Source organism: Diabrotica undecimpunctata, chromosome 7 (assembly GCF_040954645.1).
Source record: "Diabrotica undecimpunctata isolate CICGRU chromosome 7, icDiaUnde3, whole genome shotgun sequence".
Taxonomy (NCBI): Eukaryota; Metazoa; Arthropoda; class Insecta; order Coleoptera; family Chrysomelidae; genus Diabrotica; species Diabrotica undecimpunctata.
In genome coordinates, this window is record NC_092809.1 from 159,629,375 (window position 1) to 159,652,191 (window position 22,817).

The window sequence follows — 22,817 nt, forward strand, 5'->3', positions numbered from 1 at the left end:
GTAGATGTTTTCGACATATGGTTCTTGTTGTGCGAAAGTGGTGTTTGTGCTAGCGTAACTGGTGTTGTTGTTGGTATGTAAGAGGGTGTTGTTTTTGGTCCATATAGATTACTCATTGCCTTTTTATCATCATCACCAAAAGGTGGTACATCTTGTTGATACCAAGGATACATAATAGACGAATCAATAGTACTATGTTCCAGTCCGAGAGAATGACCAATTTCATGCATTAGGACAGCCAAAAAATTGACTTCACCATTGGGAGCGCTGCCATTTCCTACATACCATCGTTCACTAACATCAAGATGAATTTCGGTACACTCTCCGTGTGCGCTTGGAAAGTATGCGTGAGCCAATACTTTTCCGGGTCCATCGAAATTAAATGAACATTTAGAGGTTCCTTGACAACTTGCTCGAAAATTATGAGTATCTGGTACCACAGTTATAGTAATATCAGGCCTCGGAGAAGGTATTATTACTTGTTTAAACTTTAAATTAGATATTGTCTCCCATCTAGCGAAAGCTTCTGCAGCAAGATTTATATAATCGGGATTACTAATAGCCTGAGGGAAATACCAGCGTAAAGTCGTTTTATTCCACTTCGAACGAATGGCATAGTTATTGTCACCAACAGAACATCGAGGCTTATTCATCATCATATTTATAGTATCATTATTTAATGTTCCAGTCACAGGGAGATTGTATTTTTCCTGAAAGGCAACTAGAACCATATCTATACTAGAAAGAGCATTATTTGATGTATTTAGATATCCGAAACGTTTAAGAAAAGAACTAGCATACTCCAGAGTGCTATTCTGTGCACACACAGATACAGAGAGCAACAATAAGACATGTAAACAGACCAGCATCTTGATTTATACTAATTTCCAAAAATTGGTACTATAGTTATTTATACAAAATTCACAAAAACAGAATTATATACTGAAATATTTAAAATATAATAATAATATGTTAAAATAGTGCATTTGTTAGCAAACAGGATGAAGCCTCGTGATAACGCGGTACCGCATAATTCAAAACACGTAAACAAGTGTGATAACAAATTTTATTTTAATCATTGGAAAAACAAGTACACCGGAAAGAAAACCGCAGTTGCTACATTTTGTAAAATGTATGATGATATCAGCAACCACATTAACAAAATTCTAAATTGATAACAACGATTCGCTTACCGCAATATCTATTTATTGTATACCATAAAAATTAGTTAAAGAAATAAAAATAAATATATAAATATGAGCATTTCTAGAACACAAGGTGTTGCTTATCAATGAAACGAATCAGTTGATGGTACCGTAGGCGCATTAGGTTGACGCAACTTGGGCTCGCGTGGGGCGATATGCTGCTCTGTTCTTTAAAAGACCGAGGAGCGCATACGGTGTCACAGTTCGCATCGCAAACATACAACAACAACAACAAGTTCGCAGTAGTCAATACGGTGTGCAGTGACTTACATATATCTGATAAAGGTAAGCGGTTTTTGTCTTTTGTATATTTCTATGTATTTATTATGTCCTTTTTATCATTGTATTTTATGTGAATTGTACATCTCTCTGGTCGTTTTTCATGCAGTATTTTATGAAAAATGTATACTGTTTTTTGTATTTATTATGTCCTTTTTATCTATTTGGGTGTTGTAAAACATTTCACGTCTGCTATTTTTTTTTTTTTATAAGAAGTATTCTCCGCTGTTCGTATTTCGATTTCTTGTAGTATATGGTTCTTCTCTATTGCCGAGTATGTAATGCATCTCTCCATTCACGTTAAGCGGAAAAACTATAGTTTGTTCTATTGCTGTTGTAGATGGATCTATCAAAACTAAATAATTCATCCTTGGTTGCAGAACGTAAGCCAATAAAAAAACTTAAAGATCTGCAAATTGGAGAAAAATTTACCATTCACAGTGCAAAGGTGGTAACAACACAATTTGGGGATACAGTTCTGCTGGATTTGGGCGCTGACGTTGTTTTCTTACCACAGCGGGTAACCAAAGCCTACCAAGCAGCAATAACGGACCTCAACAGCGGAAACTATTCGCTGATATACGAAGGGGAAGTTGATATTGGAAAAAGCAGACTCCTAGCATCCTTTAAGATAGTTGAATAAGGTAAGTGATTTTTTCTTATTGTTTGTCTGTGTGAGTAGCCATAGCCATGCATATAAAACAAGTGATTAAACAGTCTGATGATTTGATGCACATAATTAAAAAGCTTAGTAAAATAATTTTCGATAAATTCACTGAAAGAGATCGTAAAGTTTGGACAAGACGGTTAAATAGTCAAATTTTTAGATGTAGTAAAGTAATTAAAAACAATAGACTATCCGTAGGAACAGTTAGAAAATTGCAAACTTACATAGGACATTTTAAGCATTTTAGACAAATTATTTTAAATTTTAATAATAAGTACGTTGGGTTGGGGCTTAATTCAAAATTACGCAATAGAGTTAAATGGGAAAATGTTATTTCGTGTTTTGCTAGTCGAATTAAAACTGGAGTTATAGTTAATTTAGTGCATAAGGACTTAACACAGTTCCTAAATGATTGTTATATTATTTTTAGTAGAAAAATTAAAATTATTTTAAAAACAAATAGAATTCTTAAAGTCAATACTACATTTTGCGGCGAATTCATTAAAAAATCAAGTGATACCGAAAGTTTAGATTTAAAATATTTTAACACTAAAAATGCTATTATAGACACATCGACCGATTTACATCTTTGGTTTAGTGAAAATGTTAAGGATAAAATTTTTACAAAGCTGTCTGAATTTGCAGAAAAAGATTCGGGTGCTGCTCTGTCTAAAGTAATTTCATTAGAAGTTAATATTAATAAAGTAGAAATAGGAAACGGTTCATCGTTCATTGACTTGCCAATAGAGATTCAGAAAAAACGAGCGTGCATTAATGTGCATAACGTTGATCAGGCTTGTTTTTATTGGTCAATAGTTAGCGCTCTGTATCCTGTTAACAAAAATGCTGGACGAGTTTCGAAATATCCACATTATTCTACTGTTTTGCAAACAGACAAATTAGAAAGCCCAATGCCATTAGGCCAAATTTCAAAATTTGAAAAATTAAACGCCATATCAGTTAATGTTTTTGTCTTAGAATTAAATGTAGTTAAGGACAAACAATTTTACGAAGTAATACCTGCCAGACTGACACCGCAAAAGATGGAAAAGCATGTTAATTTGCTGCTAGTACAAGATAAATATTTTCCAAAATTAAACGATTACGATGTTCTTCCAGAAGATGACGATCAGACTGAAATACGCCTTCATTATTGTTGGATTAAAGATTTAGGAAAATTAGTAAAATCGCAATTAAACAAAGACACATATAAAAAATATATATGTGATAGATGTTTGAACTATTTTAGCAGTGAAAGCAAACTAGCAGAGCACGAAGAAATGTGTTCAGATGTGAATAAATGCAGAATGACTGTTCCCAAATATGATCATGTGGCTTTTCGCAATTTTACATACAAACAAACAACTCCGTTTATAGTTTATGCTGATTTTGAATGTCAATTACATAATTTTACATATTCCAATGTCACAGTGAGTAAAACAGCAAAATATCAGAAACATGTACCTTTTAGTGCAGGTTATTATTTGAAATGTGCTTACGATGATAGTTTATCTTATTTTAATAGCTATAGAGGTGAAAATTGCATGGAGTGGTTCGCAAAAGAAATGACCGAAATTTCCACATTTGTAAATTCCAAAATAAAGACAATTGTACCTATGGTCGAAAAGCCCAACACAAATATGGCAACTGTTTGCCATATTTGCGAAAAACGCTTTTTGGCTACAGATACAATTGTTGTAGATCACGATCATTTTACGGGACAAGTACGGGGATTTGCGCACCAAGCATGTAATTTGAACTTTAAAAAATTGTTTGTCGTCCCAATCGTATTTCATAATTTTAGTGGCTACGACTCGCATTTTATGATTATAGATCTTTGCAAGCATGGGCACTTGAGCTTACTTCCCATTAATAAAGAAAAATATATTTCATTTACATTACAATCTGACGAACATCAAATTAAATTACGATTTATTGATTCACTTAGATTTATGGGAGCTTCACTCGATGAATTGGCATCTCTTTTAGATATATCAGAAAAGAAGATTTTAAAACGAGAATTTAGTCAAGTAGATAATGATACATTTAATTTGTTAACTTGTAAAGGAGTATTTTGTTACGATTATATTGATAGTTTGGAAAAATTGGATGAAACTTCTTTACCCACAATTAACCATTTTTATAATAAGTTAAATAATGAATACATTAGTGAAGAGAAGTATGCTCATGCCCAAAATGTTTGGCAGAAATTTAATTGTAAAAATTTGGGAGAATATAGCGATTTGTATTTGAAAACAGATATTCTGCTGTTGGCTGATGTGTTTGAGCAGTTTCGACAAAAATGTCGAGACACATATAAATTAGATCCAGCATGGTATTATACTATGCCAGGATACACTTGGGATTGTATGTTGAGATACACACAATGTAAATTAGAATTGCTAAAAGATGTGGATATGATCTTGTTTATGGAAAAAGCCATAAGAGGTGGGATATCTGTTTGTAGCAACAGATATTCGGAGGCCAACAACAAATACATTTCGTCGTATGATCCCACACGGCCCTCTAAGTACATCCTCTATTTAGATGTAAATAATCTGTATGGCTGGGCCATGAGTGAAGCTTTACCAATAGGAGGATTCAAGTGGATCGAAGACGTAACCAAATTTGGTGTTGGTAATCTTCCCGAAGGCCATATAGATATTATGTCAATACAGGATGATGCAAAGGAGGGCTATTTTTTCCAAGTTGACTTGGAGTATCCACGCGAATTACACGACAAACATAAAGATTTTCCATTTGCTGCCGAACACCGCATTCCGCCCGGTTCAAAATTGCCAAAGTTAATACCAACTTTATATCACAAAACCAAATATATTATGCATTATAGAAATCTTAAACAGGCATTAGCCAACGGGTTAATTTTAATAAAAATACATAAAGTTTTGAAATTTAATCAATCTGCGTGGCTGCGACCGTATATCGAGTTAAATACAAATTTACGGGCGGCAGCCACCAACAGTTTTGAGAAAAATTTGTTCAAATTAATGAATAATGCTGTGTTCGGCAAGACCATGGAGAATCAAAGACGTCATCGTATTGTAAAATTATGTAAAAAGTGGCATGGAAGGTACGGAGCCAAAAATTTGATTGCGAGTAGTCGATTTCACAGTCGTACGATCTTTAGCGAAAATTTGGTAGCTATCGAACTTAAGAAATCAGAAGTATGTTTTAATAAACCCCTGTATATAGGCGCAGCAATCCTCGATATATCCAAATTATGTATGTATGATTTTCACTACAACTTTATGCTTCCAACGATGGGAGAGGAAAACTGTTCATTGCTGTACATGGATACAGATAGCTTTATTTATGAATTGCAATGTTCAGATGCATATAGAGAGGTTTTAAAGGCGCATCCAAGTAAATTCGATACCTCAGACTATGCCGAAAACAACCCATACGAAATAGAAAGGTTAAATAAAAAAATCCCCGGATTAATGAAGGATGAGGCAAATGGGAAAATAATTACACATTTTATTGGATTACGATCAAAAATGTACACATTTAAACTGCAAATAACTGACGAGGAGAGGGAAAAAGAGAGACAGCGTCTAGACAGAAAACAACTAAACAAAGAGAGAATTGAATGTGACTTGGGAAATTTGGGAATAACGAAAAAAGCAAAAGGAGTGAAATATAACGTCGTTCGAAATAAAATTACGTACGAAGACTATGAAAAATGTCTTAAAGAATTCAAAATTCAAACCGCGAGCCAAAGATGTATTCGGTCGTACCAACACTCAGTATTCAGCATCGAGCAATCCAAAACGGCTCTAAGTCCTTATGACGATAAGCGGTACTTAATACCAAAATCATTTAATACGCTTCCGTGGGGACATTATCTTGTTGAATAACATGTATTTGTTGTTGCAGAAAAACAGATAATTGGTGACAAAATTCGTTTGATCATGTCTTGTTTGATACTACTTGGTTCTTTCAATGTAGATGCACTATGCATAAATAATTATCTTCTTTTAGTATATGGCTACTCATAAGAACAAAAAGAGAAAAGATCACTTATCACAAAGTTTTTGTAAATTGTAGTTTTGTAAATATAGAAAATAGTATTAATTTTATAATGTAAGTTTTAATAATAAATTTGTGTAATCTTACATTTTTTGGTTTTATTTATTTATGTTAGATTACAAATAAAAGACAACATATTTATATTAATATTATTTATTCAGTTAAATCATTTACAACTTTAATTTTATAATAATATACAAATTCCTTTAAAGCTAAACTTAACAAAGTGTTTGGACAAATATTGCAATATGCTGCGAAGGCTTCAACTGGTCCATGTAAAGAGTCTATAGCACCAAAATTGTTCTTGATGAAAGTTGAAATGTTTATATAGTATTCGTGAAATTGTAAACTCTTTAACAGCACCACTCTATGCGACATCATGTTCTGGTCTGCTTCTATAATTTGGTTGACGTCATCTTCCCACAAATAAAATGCGGCTCCAAATTTCTCGATTGTCAGCAACTTTACATTTTCCATCACCAATTGTCTTAGTTTGCAAAAATCACCACACATAAATTCGATGGGATCATACTCATCTGCATAAGTCGGTAGATCTGCTTGGAAAAAATCACTCATTTTTTCTTTAAACCACTTAATTATGGCTTCCCACTCGAATGTGCTTAAACTGATTCTGTTAAAATTACCATGTTTACACAGAATGATGGATGGTGAAAAATCTCGAGCTGGAGATAGACCAATTTTTATATGGAGAGAGCTCATTGGATATGTAGTTTCCAATAAACAATATACTTCATTTGTGGCTGCTGCTTCAAATTTTGCCAATACTCGATCTAATTCGGCGCCAGGACTAGGCGGTTGACCATCTTCATCGTAGCCAAATTCTATACTAAATTCACTGCTATCATCATCGAAATTAACAGGTTGACTGTCATAACCACTATCTTGAGAGCTCATCATCATCTTCTTGTTTCGAATACCGTTGACGAAATGGGTGTAAACTGAACATCGTAGTTTGTCTTAAATTTATACTTTTGTCATTCCCCACTCCTTGTGGTTAATTGTAAGCCTTTTTTAGAAAAGTGTATGTCTACGCGGCGAATCGAAATATAGATCCTCAAACTATATTCGATTTATTTATCCAGCTGTTGTGTTTGCTATCCATTCCTAACCATTTCACATACATCTTATTGCCTTTTCGTCTGAGTACTTTTTCGACCAGGTATATGTCAGGGCTTGATGTTTTCTGCAATTCTTCTTCGTAAAAACCGCCACTAATCGGCGCACCTTGCATGTCTTCGAGCAAATACGTTATAGGATTTGTTATCTTAACTTGTACAATTTTAAATAATTCAGTAGTCCAATTGGGCGTGTATGCCTTTTCGAAGAAATGTTTTGCCTTTGATACACGTACAATGTCGCCAACTTTAAACTTTCGTGGACCGGCAATCTTTAAATGAGTATAACTTTTGTTTAAAATGGCTTTTTCGTTGGATTTGTTAACCTGAGACGGTTTGTATCCTGTTTTACTGTGTTTTGTGTTGTTGTATTCCTCGGTGATTATGGGTAGAGCATCTAACCATTTGTACGATCCATGTAAACTGAAATATTTGTACAATTTTGCTTTCAACGTTCTAATAACTCTTTCGCAAATAGCAGCTTTTTTGATCGTGTAGGTGCTGTAATGATTAATTTCATGTTTTTTCATTAAATTTTGAAATTTTCTGTTGTAAAATTCGGTTCCCTGATCAGATTGTAAGTTTTTTGGAACTCGTCGAGTATGAGCGAGAATATCCGAAAATGCCCGAGTAATTTCCTCACCAGTTTTCGTTTTTAGAGGACGTGTCCACACAAATTTTGAAAAACAATCAATTACCACTAGTATTAGTTTGTAATTTTTATTTTGATGTGCATAAGGACGCATTTCAGCCAAATCCATTTGCCACAAGTCATCGATTCCTTTGATTATTGTTCGACGACGAGGATAGTTTTTTCGTGCTGGTTTATGCAATTCGTTCACCACCTCTTTCTTTTCTTTAGACATTATTTTTTCATCGCACCTTCCACTACCTTAAGACGTTTGTCTATATCCCATGAATGAACGCTATCTACTATGCTTTTTAATGATTGTTCCACTTGTTTTATCCTCTGTTCCATCTTTATATCGTACATCGTATGCTTTGCAACTGTTTCTGCAGCAGATTTTAGATTGTTCTCCATATCCTTTTTCAGTGTATTCAAATCATCTTTGATTATTTTTTGTAACTTTTGCTCGAGCAGTGGAACTGTAGTTTTATGAAGCTCCTTTCTCACATCGTTTAGTCCGATTGCTAAATCCTGTATGTCATTAGTTTTTTGCTGCAATTTTTGCTCGAGAAGTGGAACTGTAGTTTTATGAAGCTCCTTTCTCACATCGTTTAGTCCGATTGCTATATCTTGTATGTCATTAGTTTTTTGCTGCAATATCACACCATGTGTTTGAATTAATGGATAGTGCAGGTTACGCAACTCATTGATTTGTTTATCAACGTATTTTTTCGTTGCAGCATCGTCATTGTCTGATGGATCCTTGACATTGCAAATTTTCACATTTTCGGCATTAATATTTCCGTCAGACGTATGTGGAAATGTAACTCGTGCCACCTTTTGGGCATTACTACTACTACTACTGTTACGAGAGTGATGACCGAATTTGTCGACACTCATAGTGGAAATGATACTGACATTCCCAGTTACTCTATTATATTAGCTTCTTTTAGTTCATTGATGATTGCTACGATTTCGTTGTCGAGAGATGTGTTGCCGGCGTCTTTCGAAGCCACCAATAGTTTAAGACGTTCAACTAACTCATTTGGATCATCCCAATAAATATACTCCATGGGGGCAGTGTTGTATGTTAAACGAGAGTCATCCAATCCCGTTCCTTTGGTCGTAGATGAAGATGATCGTGTTGTTGTTGTTGTTGTTTTCGTTCTGTGTTCGAGTTCTTTTTTGGATCGAGTTGCATGCTTTTTCATTGCTGCATCAGATGGTTTGAATAGAGGTTTAATAATAGAATGGTATTTTTCTCCACTAGAACCTTTAAGACGTCCTAAGGTATCCAGATGAATCTCTGTGTTTTTCAACAGTGTTTTATACTTTTGTAAATCCTCATCATTATATTGGTCAGGGTTGGCATAAAATAAAAGTTGATATAGACCTGGCGTACCACCTAACCTACGTTCTTCTAAATCACGTTCTCGAATTATTATTATGTCTCCATTGCGTTTGTCAAAGTTTATTCGACGTTTTCCCATTATCCAGCCACTAATAGAATCGTAAAATGGTCCATAGTTTTTATCAATTTTATCGTCTTTTATTAAATATTCTTTTATGTACTTGTGACTTATTGAAGGATATTGATCAATATATTCGTCTGTGGCATCCATCGGAATCTCGATTGGTTCTCGAATAATGTTTTCATTAGGTACCGCTAGATCAGGTGCATCAAGAAATACATCATCATCATCACCATTCTTCTCCTCCTCCTCCTCTTCCTTTTTCATTTCTTCTTTTTTAACTTGTTCAAACTTGTTAGTGATAGTATGATGTAACGTTTTTGATGATTGTGCAATATCTTTGAGAGGTTTCGAGAGTGGTTTAAACAGTTTATTTAGGGACTCATCTTGTTCTGTTCGACCTAATTTTAATGCCAAATATTTTTTGCGAATTGATCTAGCCAATTCGGCGACTTTCTTCTTGCGAAGCGCAATGGCAACCGTATCATCTGACATTGTGATGACAACTAAACAATTATCTTACAATTTTATATATTTATCAAATCCTTTGCGATATCGGCCATTATTGAGAGCAAAATCTTTTATAATTACCAGAGTACCATACCTATCACACCAACATTCAGAACAAATTTTTTTAAATTCATCAAATGACATGTCGGGTGATACATGCTCATCAAATACATGCTTTAAATTTATCTCATCTTGCTTGAATAGTACAATCATGTTACAGTTGTCTCTAATTAACTGCTTCGGTATTTTTGAATATGTTTGGCATAAATAAGCGGCATCGATATCTTTATGTCTGCACATGGAATAATACTCGCGAATCTTTTGCTGACCATCGCATGCAACATCGTCAAATAAAAACACAGAGTGAGGTTTAGCTTCGCTGGGACTAATAATTTCTTCGTTGTCTTTAAATGGGTAATATCCTACACCTTTAACTTGCGCTATTACATCTTGCAGTAGTTGGTATTTCGGTTGAAAGAGGGATTTCGAATAAACATAGACATTTTTAAACTTGACGCCATTCGGATTGAATAGAAGAGATAGCATAACATTCGTTTTGCCGCACCCACTTGGACCGCAAATAATCGCTCTGAATGAATTCGGTAGCAATTTACCATGTTTACTGTTGGTTGTTTTTTGGACAATGTCCAAATTATCAATTGGTAGCGTCTGCTCTTGCTGAACGACCTTCATCATGTGGCAAGTGTAGTACATAAGTACGGTAATATATATTATAGATGTCACCACTTGCATGGCATCAGTCCAATGTTGGTTGTTGAAGGAGGAGGTCTCGTGAACTCTCTAATTAATAAACTTCCAGTTGAACTACATATTCCTGGTTATCAGTATTGTGGACCTGGAACAAAACTAAAAAAACGTCTTGCACGTGGAGATCCAGGAATTAATCCATTAGACGCAGCTTGCAAACGACACGATATCGCTTATTCGCAGCATTCATCTCTCGAAGAACGTCACAAGGCCGATAAAGAATTGGAAGATAGAGCTTGGGAGCGCTTCAAGTCGAAAGACGCTAGCATTGGTGAAAAAAGTGCTGCTTTAATTGTAACTGGCGGAATGAAAACGAAAAGAAAGTTGGGGATGGGATGCTCTCGTCGTGGAAGACGGGGACGTTACTCTTTCAATCGAGATGTTGTCTCAAAAATTGCAAAGTCCATGAAAAGAGGAGCATCGTTAACAGATACTGCTTTGACTGCTGTACGAATAGCAAAATCCATAATCAAAAGACTTGGCGGTCGTAAAGAAGTTGATGTTCCACGAGTGCTACCACTAAAATCCGGAGGTTTTCTACCCCTCATACCTCTATTTGCGGGCCTTTCCGCTTTGGGGGCTTTAGCGGGGGGTGCAGCTGGGGTGGCGAAGACAGTAGTCGACGCTAAGAATGCTCAAAAGAAATTGGAGGAGGATATTCGCCATAACAGGGCAATGGAACACATCGGTTCGGGTCTGTACCTACGTAAGAAACCGAGCGGTGGATTCGGCTTATATTTGAAAAAAAACTTCCAATAAAGCTACCCAATCGTCCGCTATATGATGTGGAGATTGCACATTATGCGAAGATCCTTAAAATACCACATTTTCGAGGTGTTTTCATGAATGACGCTCTGCCTAGAGACGGTCCTCGACAACGAGAATGTGCAATAATAAACTTGGATGTGTCCACACATAACGGAACACATTGGGTAGCATACAGAAAGATAAACAACAACGTAGAGTATTTCGATTCATTTGGTAATTTGAAGCCGACCAAAGAACTTGTTAAGTATCTGGGTGGTGCACGTGCCAACATTTCCTATAATAACCATCAGTATCAAACATACAATCAAATTATTTGTGGACATTTATGCTTAAAGTTTTTATATAATGGAGCCTACTAAAAGTACAGAACTGCTTATGAACCATATGTTTTACAAAAAATGTTTTACAGAATTCAGTGAAGAAGAACTAAAATACATACCGCTAGATTATATTACACGAACTGTACGACCTTACGAATTGTTACAAATATGGCATAAATTGCCTAAAGAATATCGAGGAGAATTTAACCTACAGATACTACTTCCCTGCTTCGTACATTATAACAGACCGGATTGGAGGACTCACTGGGATGGCCCACCTAATTCTCAAGCTTCATGTTATTTTTGTAAACTTGCTTTGGAACAAATAAAACTATTAAAGTAAATATTGTTGTTTTTTTTTTTTTTCTAATATAATAACCTATTAATACATTGACGTGAGTCAGTCATCATGTCGCAGTTGTTGAGAGTAGACAGCACCAATTACATATTCTCATTTCAACCTCCCACACCGATCGTGTTGGATCCGAACAAAGATTATGAGATAGCTCTTCGATTTTTCCATTCCTACAACAGTATACCAAACATTGAAAATACCAAGTTTTATTACTACAATGACAAAAACAAATTGCAACAATTTGATATCCCCGATGGATGTTATGAAATTGCCGATATTGAAGAATACATACAACAGAAATTGGATGCTGATAATGTGCTTAAACCCGAAACGATATTTAGTCTAAAACCTAACCATAACACGTTGCAGTGTCAAATTTTCAGCAAATATAAGATTTCGTTTAAGCAACCTGACAGTCTTGGTACAGTATTGGGATTTTCTCCTGCACTACTAAATCCAGGACAGACGCATTCTTCAGATCGACCTGTTAGGATTATTAAAGTATCTAGCATACGCTTTGAATGCAACATTAGTACCGGAGCCTTCGATGGTAACAGACCTGCTCACACGATCTACGAATTTGTCATACAATCAAATCCTGGGTACGCAATTGACGAAACTCCACACAATTTGTTGTATTTACCTGTTGTACCGCAACGAGAAATTACCAATATCACAGTGTTGGCTGTCGATCAAGAAGGACGACCTGTAAACTTTAGAGGAGAACAGAGCACATTGGTGCTGGAACTTAGATCAAGAGGGAAATGGGATTATTAATAAGGCAATCTACTGCCCATAGTACACCATTAGTTGAGCAACCGTCTAAGCGGCAACATCTTACGTCCTCATCTAAGCGGCCACATCTTACGTTTGCAAACAAATTATTTTTGCAATCACTTGGTTTTAAACTGAAAAGATGACAACTATGTATGGAAAACGATCACGTTCAAACAGCATAATGCCTCCAATATTTGATATTTATCGTAAGCCGATGTTTGACGAGTCGATTCGAAAAGCCGAATACCGAACATATGCACCATTCATCAAATCATTCAATTGCAATGACATTGTGGAATTTAGCATCAATCAAGTCGACTCGTTCTTTGCAATGAGCGAAACCTTGTTATGCATTAAAGGATCGCTCGCAATTAACGGAACTGGTGACGTTAAACTAGCAAATAATGTTGGTGCTTTTCTTTTCGATTCGTGTACGTACAGCGAAAGCGCAAGGGAGATGGAAACAGTGCGGGATCCTGGTATCGTAAGCGCTGTACGTGCTATGACATGTTATACTCAAGAAGATTCCGGTCATATGGCAATGGCAGGCTGGAATTACCCTAGGGATCCAATTCTACACGCTGCTGATCATTCATTCAACATACAGATGCCTCTTAAGCATGTGTTCAACATTTTCAATGATTATCCTTTGATTACGTGTGGCCGTCAAACAATAAGACTAGTTCGAGCTCGAAACGACAACGATTGCATAATTGTCAAAGAAAAAACTCAAGGCCAAGTTACTACTGTTAAGATTAACATTACCAATATTGAGCTCAGAGTCAAGCACATATTTCCCAATGATGATATTAAATTGGAACTTATGAAATCCATTCAACAAGATCAACCTATAGTTATTCCGTTTAGAAAGTGGGAATTGCATGAATTACCAGCACTTACCAAAGGCGCTAGACGTGAAGTTTGGGCTGTAAAAACTAGCAATGCAGTGGAAAGACCCCGTTATGTCATTGTTTTCTTTCAAACCAACAAACGTGACAAGAATTCAGCTGATCCCACCTTATTTGACAATGTCGATATTCAAAGTATCAGATTATCTTTAAATGGTGAATATTGGCCAAACGAGCGAATGCAGTTGGATTTTAGCAAAACTGACTACAATGAGGCCTATTTCAACTATACCGAATTTTATCCTAGCTACATACATTCCCAACAAAAGCGACCTCTACTCGATTTCTCAGCTTTCAAGAATCACGCATTGTTTGTCATCGATTGTTCGAAACAAGAAGAAAGCATGAAAGCATCCACTGTTGACGTAAAACTCGATATTGAAGCGAATAATGGTTTTCCCGAAAATACCAAGGCTTATTGCATTATAATTCATGATTGTGTAATGGAGTACTTCCCTCTCACCGAAATTGTAAAAAGTCTAAATTAGATGCATAAATTGCCAGTAGTGAACGAGCAGTCATCATGAGAGTAGCATTCGTAGACATTCAGGGATTCGATGTGGACGGATGGTTTGTTCCCAAAGAACTTACCATTGAAATAGGTTTTAAACGAAGTCATTACATCTTTTTGCCTCAGAAACCATTTAATGCGCTAAGTAATGGGGATAAGAAGACTGCCTGAATTTATTTTCAGATTTATTTTGGAGTTGGAAATGACTATTTATTTTATGATGAATGTATAAATTTATGTAGAATTTCATAATAATGCTTTTGCAAAAGTATTTGAACGAATTCCTGTATGTCTTCAATATTCGTATAAATGTAAATTATAGAAATAGTTAAAAGTTTCCGTAACTTATTATTCTATTGTACTTAAAAAAAAAACTGCGTTTTAACGTTCTAAATATACATTATCATTTAGAAGGGGATTCTAAAGGAAAATCCTTTGATAACAAGGAAATAATTCGAATGGAGTAACTGTAGAATATTTTGAAAACATGTTTATCAACCATACTTTTTATCTGAACATAACACAAATAAGTGGTAGAATCGTCACATAAGTTAACTAAATATTAATAATTACTTTTATTTCTATAGTATTTATGTGGAATAGCCAAGATAAAAACTTTAGCATAAATAATTGAAAAGAAAGAAAGAATATTATGAAAAAATGTGTAATCACCAGAATGTGTCACCAGACTCATGAAATAAGTAACTAGTATACACAGGGTTGGCCACTCTAAAGAGTCCACCCTGATATTTAGCAATATTCATTGGATTTTGTAAAAATGCTACAACAGTTCGATTTTTATTCCAAAGGGGTCATCTCTTAACGATACAGACTTCTGTCATTTGTCAACACCCCCCTTCCAATAATAAAATAGCTCAATAACCTGGTACTTACAATTTTAATTCTATAAAATATACTTGGAAATAAATGAAGATAATCCGGACAGGCGACTACAGTTTTGTGAGATTATAATTGAGAAAGTATTTGTCGACTACGAAAAAGCATTCGATAGCATAAGCCATCAGAAAATGTTAAAAGTATTGGCAGAATGCCGAATAGACCATCGCAACACTAACATAATCAAATATATCTACCAAAATGCCACAGCTAGCGTAATACTACCTGAACAAGAAACAAATAAATTCTGTATACAGCAAGGACTACGGCAAGGAGACACAATCTCTCCAAAGCTGTTCACGACGCTTTTAGAACATAGTTGTAAGAAGGCACATCTAAACGAGCATGGTATCAACATAAATGGAGAAATGCTCAGTCATTTGAGATTTGCAGATGACATTGTCCTTATAGCCGATCATATGGATGGTGGAATAATAATGTTTGGAAAATTATATCATGCTTCCTTGGAGGTCGGACTAAAGAATAATATAAACAAGACGCAAATAATGACTAATCTGGTGTTTAATCGAAATATTGCTGTTTGGCAGCGTTTGGTAAATAAGATATGTATTTAAATCGGATCTACCCTCAAAAGGAAAATCTTTGACAAATGTGTGTTACCTGTACTCACTTATGGAGCGCAAACATTAACACTTACAAAAAGGTAGGTAATAAGTTTTTCTCGTGACGCAGGTGGCTGTGGAGCGCCAGATGTTGGGTATCTCTCTGAGAGACCGAATCCCAAACGAAGAAATACGTCATAGAACAAAAACAACACGACGCTATCGAAAAAATCGCATCGTTAAAATGGAATTGGGCAGGAACCGTCGCCAGATTATCAGACAACCGATGGACAAAACGTATTTTAGAGTAAAGACCAAGGCAATAAGCAATACGGAGCAGAGGACGCCCACCAACTAGATGAACTGACGACCTGAAGAGTGTTAGCAATAACTGGATGCAATCCGCACAAGACAGAGACAGATGGAAAGAGCTGAGGGAGACCTATGTCCAGCAGTGGAGGCATACAGTTTAATGATGATGAATTGAGAAAATAAAATAAATTTATTGTTTGTTTTTCAGATGAATGTTTTCCAATATACCCAACAACCAATGAAATTAAACTTATAGGCAGGAATTTGTGGGGTCTTACTGTTGGAACTGCTTTTTTGCAACAAAATTTTAAAGGAGAAGGATATCTAGAATAATTAGAGGAGACAGTTGATCCCATTTGCACAGATATAATCGAAGATGATAACATGTACTCAGAAGACGATTTGTTGTATGCGACCATACGTTTATTGGAGACCACGGCCTAGAAAAATCATTTTTCCTTTCGTTAGGATTTGGTTATGGATTATAAAATAAAAACACTTACTTCTTCTAAATTGTCGATTTACTCCACTCTCGGAAATGTCAGTTTAATTAATATCAGTTAGTATTCTTTCATTGTCCGTTTGTAGCGAACTGTTGTTGTTAAAATAAACAATATTTCTCTTTCCTCAATATTTATTAAAAGCTGGAAGATATAATACCATTAAACACATACATCAGTTTAGCATCAATACGTATGCTCTAAATGCGATTAATGGAATATTTCGGTCTAGAGCAGTGATCGACAAACCGAGGTTCTCGAGTTGAATGCAGCTCATTGACTCCTTAGCTGCATCTTTTCTACGAAATGTTTAGTGCAGGCATAAAACATTATTTATTAACTTACTTGTCTTGTAAGATACGAGTAAATATTTTTGCAACGCAAAACACTACCCAATAATACCATATGTCTATCGAATGATCAATAAAATATCAAAAAGTCCTGAAGAAAAGAAATACTGCAACGTTATATTCCTAGACATCTCACAAGCTTTTAATAAAGTCTAGCACAGAGCTTTACAAAGCAAAAAAAGAACTATCCAGTAACTATTTCCTCCTACTCAAATTCTACATATCAAATAGATATTTCACTGCAAAATTGAATTACCAACAATACATCCTCAGTCCATCAATTCCGGAGTCCTGCATGGTAGTGTTCTTGGGCCGCTGCTTTTTTCGCTCTACACAGTCGATATACTAGAGACTAATAATTCTACAATCGCTTCCTTTGCTGACGATGTACCCATACTAGCTGTAAAAGAAGATCCCATACAAGCCTTACAAGACCTAAAACATTATCTGGACATACTTAGTAATTGGTAAACAAAATGGTGAACAAAAGTAAACAAAACAAAATCAACTTAAAGAACATTTACCAACTGTCACAACACATGCCCACCTGTAAGAATACCAACAGTAACAGACGCTAGATATCTTGGCCTTCATCTTGACCAACGTCTCACTTGGAAGAAGCATATCCAGACCAAAAGAAGATAGCTCGACTTAAAATTCCGGCAAATAGTAATTTTAATAGCAAACTATAATTTGTAGTGAGGCCAGATTACATAGCGCAAGCTGTTGCTCTGCACAATAATGGGCGTTCCATCAGATATGTCTAAAATATGCTTGGTGTTACGCGAAGTACAATATCGGATACTTAACTATGATTTCTAGAAACTGGTTCTTACTCAAGGAGACCTTTACAGTGAAAACCAAGATCAAAAAACGCTGTGGAAGGTCGGTTTTTTAGACAGTATTGATTTGGAGACTGATAGATGCTAATAGTAAAAACAGTACGGCAGATTGTAGAAAAATCCAGAGAATTCAACATCACAACATATTTGTGCTTCATAGATTATAGTAAAGCTTTCGATTTGGTCAACTGGAGTAAAATGTGGCAGGTTTTGTCTGAAATGGGAGTCCCCAATCATCTGATACTGCTAATTAAAAGCCTGTACAATAACAATTATGCCAGAGTTAGAATAAATGGGGAACTAACCGATAGTTTCAGGGTCACAAAGGGCGTGAGACAAGGCTGCATACTAAGCCCAATTCTATTTAACATCTATGGTGAATGGATAATGCGGAAAGCTACTGAGAATTGGATCGGTGGCATCACCATTGGCGGGAAGAAGATTTGCAACTTGAGATATGCAGATGATACTACTATCCTCGCTAGTTCTGAAGCTGAATTGATTCACCTGCTACAACGGATAGAAGACGTAAGCTTAACGATGGGCCTTAAAATAAACAGAGATAAAACGAGAATCATGATAATTGACAGAGCTAACAACAATCAAAATCATCTGGTCATGATAAACAATATCGCTGTTGTAGATAAATTTGTGTATCTGGGCTCATTAATAACCAATAAAGGAGGCTGTACTGAAGAAATAAAGCGGCGGTCAGCAATCGCAAAAAGCGCTATGGCAAAATTAACAAAAATTTGGAAAAGTCATGAAATAACTACCGATACAAAAATGAGACTAGTAAGAAGTCTAGTTTTTCCAGTTTTTACTTATGCATCGGAATGCTGGACCCTTACTGAGAAAGACAAAAAGAACATAGATGTATTTGAGATGTACTGCTGGAGACGAATGCTGAGAATACCATGGGTGGCCCGAAGAACAAATGAATCCATCCTGGACCAGCTAAACATAAAGAAAAGACTAAGAACACAAATATCAGAACAAATAATAAGCTATTTTGGACATGTGCTTCGAAGAAATGGTCTTGAAAAACTTACAATCCAGGGAAAAGTAGAAGGCAAAAGAAATAGAGGTAGATCTCCCACACGATACACGGACCATATTGTTGCTACCATTGGCCCACCATTGTGAGAATGTGCTAGAATGGCAGAAGATAGAAAAACGTGGAGGAACATTGGGAAATTTAGCTAATAGCTCCATGATATCACGATACCTGCATCAGGTTAACGACTAAGAAGAAGATGTTAATAGTATCATAGTTTCACTTGGCGCCGTACGTCGAAGATAAAGCGAACAAAATTTATCATCTTATGTACCTGATCCAGGCTCTTTATTGGATGAAACTCATCGAAGAGAACGGTTGGAATTATGTCGTGTTCATGTAGGTTGGGATATGGAAGATTGGAGAAACATTCTGTGTCTGGTGAATCTCATTTTACGAAACATTTACCTGATGACCGCCAAAGAGTGTGAAGAAGGCCTGGGGAACGTTATGCCCAATGAGTACAGTTGGGTGGTGGAGGTATAATAGTATGGGGCGGCAATTCTTTGGGAACACATATAGATCTTGTTATGTTAGGGGCAAGTGGCCTTAATGCTGATAGGTACATTAGGAAATATCTGGAAGAACATGTGTTATCTTATATGAATTTTATAGGTGAAATTTTTCTTCTAATGCAGGATAACAATGCAATACTTCACACATGTTTGTCAGTTTCAGTGAATACCAACATGTATGAAGTATTGCAGTGGTATTCAGGCCAGGCTAGTCCTCCGAGAAGTCCAGACCTTAACCCGCTAGAGATGTAGGACAACTTGAGAAAGATAGTTAGGAAAAATTATGGCGAGTATGAAACTGTGGTAGTGTTAGGACAGGTGCTAATTAACGAATGGAAACAAATATCGAAAAACGAAATTACTGCTTTGATTCAGTCTCTGTCAGAAAGGATGACAGCTGTTAATCGAGCTCGAGGAGGAGATACTCGATTTTATTATCCACATTTTAAGAATATTTTATGATTTTAACTCCGGAATAAAAAAATTGTAAATTTTTATTTGTTGTTACATTAGTCAATATTTTGGAATTTGTTTTTTTATTTTATGGTTTGTTATTGAACAGACAATAAAAATAATTTATTGGAATTAAAGTTTTATACTTTTTATTTGACTTAAACTTGTGTCCGGTTACTTGTTCTGGTCAATGTATTTTTATAAATGTTCAAATAGGTAAAAGAAATAAAATAAGACTTACTCACAATCAATTTAATTTTACTACCAAAACGACCGGTTTCGCTTTCTACACTTTGCAAAGCATCTTCAGGTCACACGGTACAAAGTAAATTAAATGCTGAAATTATAAAAGGCAAATATTAGGGTGCTCTCTTATAAAGATAAAGATCAAAAAAGTTATAGTAATTATGCCAATATTACATAACTGTGTTTATTAATATGCATAAAATTGATAAAGCAGACAAAGTAAAAACCCACACATTGGTAAGAGATAATTAATTGAATGATTCGTGAAACATATTTCAAACTATCCTGTATTGCTGATGATGGGTGATCTTCGGTTAATATTGTAACTGTCTGACAATTAGCGAGGAAGTTTCTTGAGGGGGAAGATGTTAACAAATGATATTTCTTTTACCTATTTGAAATAGACTCACACAAGCAACACATTCATGATTATAAATGTACATCTATATGAGCATCATATGAAGTTTTATTCTATGTAGCAGTTATTTCCATAAAAAATGTCTACTAAAGCTTAAATTAAAAAAAGGTTCTTTAAATAAACTTCAATTGTGTATTATTTATATTTGGTGCTTTTGGATGACGAATGACGAGTTTTTCAATCACTAAACTAAACTAAAAAATATTTATTTAAAATAATATGTGTATATTCATACATTTATATACAAAGTAAAATACATTTCGTCCATTTTTAACTCTTTACAGTTGTGATCGTTTCTATTTCCTATTTATTATAGGCAACTACATAAAGGTTTATCCCAATATGTTCGCTGGTGTATATTTTTAAGAACGTAATAATTATTTATTTATAACGTGGAGCTATGTGCTTTGCAATTCGCTACATTGTTGGTGCGACAATCGCCGTGCATAAACAATTTATTTTTAGCAAGTGCATCAGCATTGTCGAACACGAAAATGCACACGGGTGATTTCCACTTGTATGTTGATTTGTTGGTAATAATTATTATTTACGAACAGAGTCGGCTCCCCGATAGCACTCGACATTCCTGTAAAAGGTTAGATGAATTAAATGATGATTTATGAGCGCTTATTAATTAAAAGGTCGAAGGAAATGTTATATAACGAGCATTTAATAACCAGTTTTTAATATATTTATTTTATATTTCTATATAACTTGTTATCGTCATATTGAATTTATATTTTATTGCAAATTAGAGAATTGCATGATTTGCAGTAAAATTTTATATGTTTTTAACCAACTTTTATATTAAAAAAAATGATATCTTTTTCGCCGTATTTACTTATGTTCCGAAAGGTTTCCGCGGTTAGTGCAATTAAACCTAGAGCTGAGACTAACACTATTACAGGAATTAATATTAAACTCAACAGTCTTCCCGGTTGAACCGCGTTGATTATCATTGCGCCGAGAATTCGACATCCTCTTCGATGTCTTCTTCAGGGCTTCCGAGGTCTCAAACTCCCGAGCCCCCAAACACTACTACACTGATTACTAATCAATGCATTACTGGTGCTGGAAATAGAGGGCGGGTATTTATACCATCGATGGTGACGTGAGCTTGGGTGGGGGCTAGCGTGGGGATTGGCGCGACATTCCTGACAGTCGGATTTTGATTGACGGGTGGAGCAGACGGTATTTTCTTTATGAGAGGTCTCCAAGTCGAAGGTAACTGTATGCCGTCATCTCTTTTATTGAGACAAGTAGGCCTTTTTTCATGTTGTTCGTTTGAAATGTTGTCTTTAATTAATCGGACAAGGGATGAAAGTTTTTGTTGGCTATTAAATATTGTTTTTATCCCTCTTTATTTTAGAATTTTGTCGAATTTGACAGTGACGCCTTTGATGTAAGGAAGAAAAGCTTTTGTATGATGATGGTCTGAGTCTTTGGGTTAAGATTGAGTGGGAGATTGATGTCTGTAAATGCTCTTATTGATGTGATTTTCGCGCTAACTGTTTTGGATAAGGGCGTGTTTTATACTAGGGATCTCAGCTGGTCTACTTGCATCATCGCAAAGGCGTATTGATCTGGAGACAAGCGTATTAATGACTAAATTCATTTGTGAAGGGGAATGATGAGTGTTGGCATGCAAGTAATGATTGGTGTGGGTAGGTTTTCGATAAACAGTAGTGATGAAAACCTTGGGATTGGTTTTTCTTTATGATAAAGTCGAGAAACGGTAGGTATGAATCAGTTCTCACCTCCATTCAACTGAATACTAGGATATACACCATTCAGATGGGTTTGAAATGACACCGAAGCATCCCTACCTTGTGGAAAAATGACGAATGTATCGTCAAGATATTGTAGCCAACATGTGGGTTTGAGCATTGATGTGGATAGTGCTTCCATAAAGATATTGGCAATTACTGGAGATATTAACTGCCCATTGGGGCACCATTTATTGGTCTGTAGAATTGATTTTGGAAAATTAAATAAGTGTTGGACATATAATATTTAATGAGAGATAAGTGGTCTTGCTGGATACCGTATTTAGTTTTCAGAATGTTTAGAGTTTCGTCTATAGGAATGTTTGTAAAGAGTGAAACGATATTGAAACTTACTAGAATGTCTGACGGTGAGATAGGGAATTGTTTAAGAAGTTCGATGAAATGAAAATAATTTTGGACCGAGGAAGCATTTTCGGCGAGAGGTTGTAGAGTTTTGGCCAATGTGAATTTTGAGTAGGCCATATATTCCGAGGTGTTGTGGAAGACTTTTCACGAGGAATTAGATATTGTTTTATGTCAACTG

The 22,817-nt window shown here is 35.4% G+C and overlaps 2 protein-coding genes across 4 annotated transcripts in view; both read left to right on the plus strand.

Annotated features, from left to right (window-relative positions):
- The window catches only part of LOC140446094 (basic helix-loop-helix ARNT-like protein 1), a 243,697-nt gene that overhangs the window by 172,659 nt on the left and 48,221 nt on the right, over positions 1 to 22,817 (plus strand). The gene's annotated exons all lie outside the window — the stretch shown is intronic.
- LOC140446092 (uncharacterized) lies at positions 1,019 to 6,281 on the plus strand. Of its 2 annotated transcripts, none has more exons than XM_072538621.1 (2): positions 1,019 to 1,490; positions 1,825 to 6,281. In XM_072538621.1, the coding sequence occupies exon 2, from the start codon at positions 2,175 to 2,177 to the stop codon at positions 6,027 to 6,029; it is 3,855 nt and encodes a 1,284-aa protein (XP_072394722.1). In that variant the 5' UTR covers positions 1,019 to 1,490; positions 1,825 to 2,174; the 3' UTR covers positions 6,030 to 6,281. The 2 variants fall into 2 exon arrangements, with proteins under 2 accessions (XP_072394722.1, XP_072394723.1); XM_072538622.1 differs by having other exon boundaries at positions 1,865 to 6,281.

Bases quoted from the DNA above. Each gene is read 5' to 3' on its own strand.
- LOC140446092 (XM_072538621.1), top strand. From the start codon at position 2,175: ATGCATATAAAACAAGTGATTAAACAGTCTGATGATTTGATGCACATA.